General features: G+C 36.8%; 1 protein-coding gene across 1 annotated transcript; it reads left to right on the plus strand.

The window, feature by feature from the left end:
• Positions 1 to 1,538: 1,538 nt before the first annotated feature.
• LOC145033936 (DNA polymerase alpha catalytic subunit-like) lies at positions 1,539 to 7,871 on the plus strand. The gene is made up of 7 exons (XM_078982413.1): positions 1,539 to 2,564; positions 2,710 to 2,840; positions 3,214 to 3,240; positions 3,380 to 3,435; positions 6,558 to 7,265; positions 7,337 to 7,520; positions 7,603 to 7,871. The coding sequence occupies exons 1-3, from the start codon at positions 2,283 to 2,285 to the stop codon at positions 3,215 to 3,217; spliced, it is 417 nt and encodes a 138-aa protein (XP_078838539.1). The 5' UTR covers positions 1,539 to 2,282; the 3' UTR covers positions 3,218 to 3,240; positions 3,380 to 3,435; positions 6,558 to 7,265; positions 7,337 to 7,520; positions 7,603 to 7,871.
• Positions 7,872 to 8,565: the final 694 nt, after the last annotated feature.

Consider the following 8,565-nt stretch of genomic DNA (forward strand, 5'->3'; position numbering starts at 1 on the left):
TGTGCCATGTATGAGATTATGTGCTATGTGATGTATGTATGATATATAATTGTATAGACCGAACTAGAGGGTCCAACGATTCGGACCGGGCCGGAGGGCCCAACGAGCTTTGACCGGACCAGAGGGTCCAACGAGCTACGGGACCGGAGGGTCCCGTTGAGACACATAGATCAGAGGGTCATATAGTAGCCTCGAGTGGCGTATGTGTTATATGTGGTATTTTGGGGGACTCACTAAGCATTTATGCTTACAGTTGTTGTATTATGTGTTTCAGGTACTAGCGAGGACCATGGGAAGGTGCCGACGTGACCCGTACACACAGATAAGGGATTTGATTTTGTGATCTTGGGATATGTTATGATTTGATAACTATTGTTGAAAACTTTTGCGAATATTTTTATATAAATTTGGTTGTTGAAAAATGAAAAAAATTTGTTTTGAAAATCTAGTCGTTACATCAGGAGTGACCATTATCGGGTACAGAGTTGCCAATTCATTAAATCGGGAGGTGTAGGTGGTAATTTAGAACCCTTAATGGAGTGTTCCCACAATACATGTTCAGACTTTTGTATCTCGCTCCCTGGATAGTATTCCTCAAGCATCACGGTCTTCAAGTCCTCCTAACTCATGGAGTTGGCAACCGCATGTGACATAATTGACCTAGAACTCATCTAAATAGGCGCAAATTTCAAAGATGGAATCAGTTTTCTTGAACCATCTCATCAGAGTAACAACTCCGTCGTCACCATGGTATGTCCTTGGTTTACAATTCATGAATTCTTTGTATGAGCACATCCATGGGTGCCCTTGGTTTTCTGCTTGATTGGAACTATCAGTCCCGTTTCCACCTCCGTCGCTATTAATGCTAATTTAGGCCACAACAACAGCCACAACAGCTTTTACGGCTGCTTGGAACACAACAAAATCCATTTGTGGAGGTGGTGGCAGTGGTGGAGTTGTTGGTGTTTTGTTCTTGTGCCTGTTTGACTTCCTTGGTTGCATACTTCTGCTATAAAATATCAAGGTGGAATGACGATGAGTTTTTGAGAATAGTTAAGAATCAAGAATTAGTGTAAATGAATGCCTTGTTTTCTATAAGTATCATGTCTAGTTGCTCTTGAAATATGAAAGCAATTCACAACGATATTTATCATTCTAACAAACACTACAAGAAAACAACCCTTTAATGACGCGCAAACAATGACACTCACTAATAGACGATGCGCATTTGTAAGTGCCCTAAAAGATAATGTCACTTTTGCAAAATTTGAAGGATAGAGGGCACGCATTTATGCGCGCCCAAAAATTAGTGTCAGAAAAGAAAAAAAAGAAATGCGGAGGGCGCCTTTCATAAAATGTGCGTCATGTAAATGTGTCACTTTATAATTTTTAAGTGAAACACGCGTTTTAGGCGGGAAATGAAATCGACGAAAATTACCCCCCCGCCTATTGAATCCCAAAAAGTTAATCCCCCGCCTCTTCTACTTAGCAAGAAAAAGCCCTAGATCCCTCATCTTCATCTTCAGTGTCATCAAACATCTCTCTCTCTCTTGGAATCAGATTCTTGAAAGATCAAAACCCTAATTGTAGCCCTAACTACGACATGTCTTACCAACTGTTATCTTCAAATCGCATCATAAATGACGACCACCACGACAACAGTCGGCTATACAACCCTTACCAAGATCTTAGAGTCCCTGTACAAACTTCCCACATCTCCTGAATACCTCTATCAAGAGGAATCCATCGCTCAACGACGTTCATGGGGCGAACACCTGATATACTACACTGGCATCGGTTACCTCAGCAGCGTAGTAGTTGGCGCTGGGAAGGGTTTAGTAGAGGGCGTGAAGGCTTCTGAGGCTAGAGACACCATGAAACTTAGGGTTAATCGGAATGAAATTCATGGTGGCTGGATTAGCGACTAGAGCATATTGGCTGGATTAGCGACCAGAGTGCTTTACAAGGTGGCGGCGGGCCCTAGGTCGGCGGCTGGTTCCGAAGCTATTGGTGGAATAGTGGTGGGATTAGCATAACGGGGAAGCATATTTTGAAGAGATACGTACCAATCCGAGCTCGATCTGTATTCAATTTCATCTTACTACAAGTTTTGGACTTTTGAGATTTCCAAGTGTGGTGGCTGTGAATACTCCATCGTCAAATAGTTTGCATAAACACGACGTAATAGAAGAAGGGAGGAAGTGCTAGAATTTCCCAAAAATGAAACAAATTTGGGTGTTGTGGAGGAGCCACCGGTGGTGGCAAGTGAAGTTGAAGCATCTATGGATAATAGTGAACTGAAAGTTGAGCCAGTGATGAAGGAGGCCAACGGTTGGACATTAAATGTTAAAATTAAAGTGGAAAAGGATCCAACTCTCAGTGCAACAGCGGGATTGAAGACGAACATAAGCTCTTATTTGAATGCTGAGATCGTTCCTGGTGTATATTCTGATGAAAAACCACCATTTGTGGTGGAACTTGATGGATCTCTTCCTTTCTACATGCTCGATGCATATGAAGAGTTTTTTGGTTCTAATGCTGGCAATATCATTCTATTTTGGAAGGTATTTTAGCTATATCAGTTACATCTCAGTTGACCCTGTACATATGTATTATAACGCTTGAGTAATTATATAAGCCTCACTATTTTATCATTCTTACCAAGATAAAGATTGATCTTGATCTTTAATAACTTTCATTTGAATCAAGGTCAAAGTAGGAAGTACTTATCACAGTTGTTGTGTGGTGGTGAAGAATATGCAAAGATTCATGTATGCTATCCCAAATGGCCCTGTATTTGAAGACTCTGTTATTATGAAGCTTTTCACACCAAGCTTCATGTAATACACCTCTTGCCTTTGCTCCCCTTTTCTTCTTTAAATTTACAAACATCATATTGCTTATATTATTATTTACTATCTATTTATGCTTTTTATTTTATTTAATCAGGAGATGGCATTTGAAAATGATTTGGTGAATAATTAGAATCAAATATTCATTTCTTGGATATTTATAAGTTATAACCCCTAAACAACTAAACCTATACAATAAAACTTTATTTCAAATAATCCGATAATCATTTCCAAATCCCACATCTCGAGTTTATAAAAACTTTATTTGACATAATCTGATATTTATAAGTTATAACCCCTAAACAACTAAACTTCTACAAACTAATTCTTTTCTTTATTTGTTTGATTGCATGACTTGCAGATAAGATTCATGGTAAAATGGGAGAAGGTGAGTACAATTTATGAACAAATTACATCTAATTGTTTGTAATATATCATTATATATATATATATATATATATATATATATATATATATATATATATATATATATATTGACTAATCTGATTGATTCTTGTATCATTCAGGTACACAAAACATACTTCTCGTGTCTCCGGAGTATGTGAAAGTGCCTGATTACAAGGTATGATTACAAGTCATGTCAAACACTTTCTTAGGTGTTTTATTTAATAGGATGGACACAATTCCCACTTTTAAAACTCCCAATCTCGGCACCAACACACAACCATAACCATTGTAGTTCTGCCTTCCCTCAATCCTAGCCTCTGGCATCTTTATAAATTTAAAAAATTACAATCCAATTTGTGATGGTATGGAAGATTACAAAAATAGAGAACAAATATGGAAAACTGAAGACTTTACATCTGTATCAGAAAGATTAGAGAGAACCATTAATTCCCGACTTTTTACATATTTGCCCCCATTGATTGTTTGGTTTGAATGATGTACATAAGAGAGCAGAAGAGAGATTGTTATGAACTAGATTCTAAGACCAGATTCAATAACATAAAACATCAAAAGATTCTAATATGGATTGACAAACCGCTATAATACCAAATGATTACAAGGTTGAAGATAGGATAGCTGATTCGAGATAGCCAATCTCCCGAGGAATAAATTCCAGATTTCACAAAAAGATTGATTGATCACTCCCTGCCCACTACCCTCTACTTATACTATCTGACATAACAAACTAAATAATATAAAATACCTAAACTGTCCCTAATGTCCTTTTATTTGTTGAATTTCCCATATTGCCCTTATCTATCATATATTGCAAAAGTTGATGCATAACAATACCCCAGCCCAAAAGAACCACCTTGTCCTCAAGGTGGATAGAAATTGTGTATAGCATCCAAACGCTCCTTGGTGACCTCTTTGTCTTGCCCTTTGCCTTGCCATAAATCTTGAATGGTGTTCCCGGGATCTCAAAATGCAACACGAATTCTCTAAATTTTTCTGTTAATTCATCCCTTGATCTGGTATCTTCGAACTTGTAGCTTACACCAATGAGTTTATTCAAAACAAAACTTACCTCAAAGGCACCAATCCATTCTGGTAACCCATTAAATGAAGCATTTCTATCTTCTATATCCACCAGTGATGCTTGTATTTCCCGGCTGGTTGTGAGCTTTTCTTTGAGTTTTGCTATTTTAAGATTCAATGGTAACAGGAGAAACTTTTCATGCGGGGTAAACTGATCATCAAATTTTGTTCCAATCTGACCATCAATTCCCTTCTGCTTGTTTCCAACAATTGCTAATATCACCAAATCAAAATGATCACAAGGATGAACTGTGGTTGTATAACCCATTCTCATCATGTTAGCACTAGTCACAATTGCTGGAGTGGTCCATTTAGCTATCTTGTTAACATTATTATTTATCTCTGTGAATATTGCACCCCTTTGAGTGTTCATCTTCCTTGTTAACAGGTTTAGAAATTCTGGGAAATCGATGGTTCCATTACCTTCTACTTCTAATTCGTTGATCATATCCTGAAGTTCAACTTCAGTTCTATTTTGCCCAAGCAATTTCATAATTGTTCCACGTTCCTTTGTTGTGATGCAACTGTAGCCATCCTTATCGATTAAGTTGAAGGCTTCCTTCTTGATACCTCCCAACTTGTAGGTGGTTGTAGACTTGCTGGAGTCGACATGTCCAATAATGTCAATGCTAGTGTGAATATTTTCCTTGCTCCTCTTTAATGAAGTATCTGTAGACAAGCTTTCTCGATAAAATGAGGAAGATGAAGAATTGCACGGCGGTAAGGGTGAGGCACTGATACGATTGGGCGATATTGATGCCGACTGGGTTACTTTTGTTGTCGTAGATTTAACTTCACATGGGCCATGTTTCTCTTTAACATTCATGGGCCAATCCCCTGGCTGATTCAATTTGCGTGTGTCCACAGATCTAATTATGGCCCACTCATTATTTCCCAGCCAAGTTCTTCGATGACCTAGGTAACACTTGTCCGTTCCATCGGGTCCTTCAATTGCCTCGCTGACACCTGTCAAAAGCCAAGCATCTGTACTTGTCTTTCTTTGCCATGGCTCTGTTCCTCTATCATGATATAGTGTACGGCAAGCTATTGCTTTCTTGGAGCTTTGAAATGCAGCCAAGCTATTGATACTCATAGTGCATGTTGAGTGGTCTGTAAGCATCAACAACAACAGATTTTTCACATTTACTTGAACATGCAAAACCTACCACAACCAACGAGAAATTTCAATTTTGGTCCTTGTGTTCAGCAAAAACTTTCGGTTTTGGTCCAAATCTGAATTTTTTGGTCTTTATTTTCATGTTTCATAAGGAATTTGGTCCTAATTTTGTTAAATCTAACCACTCAGCTAATAATTTATACAAAACCTGAAGAAAACAATATGCCACAGGAACCAGAATCGTAATTTTCAATTTAGTTTATCAATAAACTAATTTTGAAATCACAGCATATTTTATTTTTGACTGTCTTAAAAAGCATAGTTCTTGAGTCATGAAAGTATCATCAAGAATTCAAGCACCACGAGAGGTCTACATAGCAATATTGCATAGACACAGGTTGGACTAATGAGATAGAAATTGCAATTTTTTGTCACTCCCAACCAAAAAGGTAGAACCAGTTGGGAAATTTTCTCTCTCTGTGCAAATGACATGAATGCCCTTCTCATTATCTCATAGAAAATAGACCTAAAGAGCTTGTCCAGTCCCATCCCTTGTAACAAATGCAGACTAGGTGTTTGTTGTGTTTCTCTCTATGTGTGTGTGTGTGTTCTTGTAACAAGGATGTTTGTATGTAAGAAAGCCTTTATTTTCTACTTTGTGGTAATTTGTTTTACTTGTGTGTGCATTATTAGGTCAATGAAATACACACTTATATAATATAGCTTTACCAGATTAAGGGGTTGTTTCTATTTCTTTTGATTGACCGAGCTTAATCTAGACACATGGCTGTTCTTTATTTGACTTAATCTATACAACATGACGTAACAAATTAAACCAAAAAACTTGGTTTAATCTATTCTGATACACACTCTTTACCTATTTGTTTTTCTACTTTTTTGTTTATGTTAAAACCTGGTTTAATCTATTCTGATACACACTCTTTACGTATTTGTTTTTCTACTTTTTTCATCACGTTAAAATTGATGAATATTATTTGTTAGATTGCAAGGGTAAAATGGTGATTGAAATGTTGTATAACATATCTCATTATATGAGTGGTGATTCTTAATCTTGGTTGCAGATGGCGTTCATAGCTGCATTATGTCAGGTGGTTAGTAGGAAGATGAATACAGGCTGCAATATTGTTTTCGATTGAAATTTCAAAGTAGGATCTCTCAGTCTCAGTCTCAGTCTTTGATGAGAGCCACGCCATGGAGATGGATTGAGAAAGATATAGAGGTATGTGTGTACATAATTTCTTCCCATCTCTCATTTCCTTTGTTAAAAGATTTTGTTTATTTCTCTCATATTTTTGGAACCCATCGTATTAACTAATGCCTCTTTAGTAGTAGCAGTAGTAATAGTAGTAGGGGTATAGTTGTCATTGTTGTTGGCCAAACCAAACCAAATTAAAGCCTAAGCCTGAGGTGGGGTGGGGGAATTATGTAAATGCTGCTAGTCGTTTTAGTGTGTAAATGCATGCAGATCAATGTTGTGTTACATTACATGATATCTTTGTTGTTGTAACCTGCTTACAATTGGCTTTCTTGCACATGATGAAATAGTAACAGTTAGGAGAGGGTTTTTATTTTTATTTTTGAAAATTTGATCATCAACAAGAACAAGGTTGTCTTGTAAGTGTTATTTCATCAAATTGCAGAAAATAGCAACGTACTTGAAATATGGAGCTTGAAACTTAAAAAAGCTTACAAGTTTTGATTGGTGGATTCATTCTTTTTAAGGCTTATTTTGCATGAAGTGGTTATCAGGATATATCATACTTGATAAGGTTTGTTCAAAGTTTTATAGAATTAAAGTACACTAAAAAATGTCAATGGCTAACTTTTTGGGATTTTTCAGTTAAAATTGTACAAAAGCATTTCTTATGCTACAGTTGCTGCTCATGCCGATCAGACTAGCAGGAAGAAATTAGCACTTTTCCTGGTTCCTTTTTACTAGGCATTGGGGAAGAAGATACAACCCTAACTAAGGCAACTGAAAGTGGCGATACTGATCTTGTTTATCTTGTTCTCTTTCATATATGGTAGAAGTTATTTATTGTTTTCTTATTTGATTAATTATAAAATAATGGTAAAATTAAGTTCTCAAATTATTCGCTTGTATAGAGACCAGCATTGGAATTATTTGGAATGATACAAGCTAGACCTATTATGCGTGATCTATTCATACGAGACTCAAGATATCATATTTTGGTATGGCTAGAAGCTTTGGAGGAAACGAGACTCAAGCAAAAGTAAACACAAAGAGAGTTGTTGGCACATAGTAAGCTAGATGATGCAGTTGTATATAAATGAGTTCATTTTTTATAACATTTACTCATTTTTGGAATACTTATTTGTATTTGACATATTAGTGAAATGAATTATCTTTGTTATATATGGTATTTTATTTTGTATTATGAGATTTTTATTGTATTATTTAATTTGAAAAGTAGTAAATCTATAAATAATATTTTTTTAAAACATTTAAAATTATGATACGCAAACATGTGTGTCATCTTCATTTATGACATGGCCTTTCTTGACAGGGGCTTTCTTGATACGCATTGTGTGTTATTAACACGCGCATCGTAAGGTTACAACACGCGAATGTGTGTTGTCTTTCTTTATGACAAGGCCTTCCTTGATACGCATTGCATGTCGTAAACGCGCGTCGTAATTGCACGTCGTAAATGAGCGTCGTAAATGCGCGTCGTCACGCGTCGTCTCTCTTTATGACAGGGCCTTCCTTGACGCGCATTTGCACGCCATCTGAGCCTTTTACGACGCGCAATGAGCGTCGTAAAAGGCTATTTTTTCTAGTAGTGAAACAATTGCATAACATAGAGTGACATTTAATGAAACAAAAGACATACCCATTCATTAATAATATGGTGCTAGTACATAGTTTTTGTGAAATTTGACCTTTAATAAGGTCTACAAAAAAGAGTAGTACCAACGCTTACTCATAAATAAAATCAAGACGTGGGTAGGATACGCCCTACTCACGACAGGTAGTCTCTTACGGTCCCTAAGATGAAGTCGAGGCTCCCTGTAACTCTACTATCAGACGCTTAGTTACGATCACTC

The sequence above is a fragment of the Lactuca saligna genome, chromosome 3 (genome assembly GCF_052625555.1).
Source record: "Lactuca saligna cultivar CGN05327 chromosome 3, ASM5262555v1, whole genome shotgun sequence".
In the NCBI taxonomy this organism is placed as follows: Eukaryota; Viridiplantae; Streptophyta; class Magnoliopsida; order Asterales; family Asteraceae; genus Lactuca; species Lactuca saligna.

Coding starts and splice junctions, on each gene's coding strand:
- LOC145033936 (XM_078982413.1), top strand. CDS start 2,283: ATGGATAATAGTGAACTGAAAGTTGAGCCAGTGATGAAGGAGGCCAAC. Junction 2,565..2,709: donor ATATCATTCTATTTTGGAAG/GTATTTTAGCTA, acceptor ATTTGAATCAAG/GTCAAAGTAGGAAGTACTTA.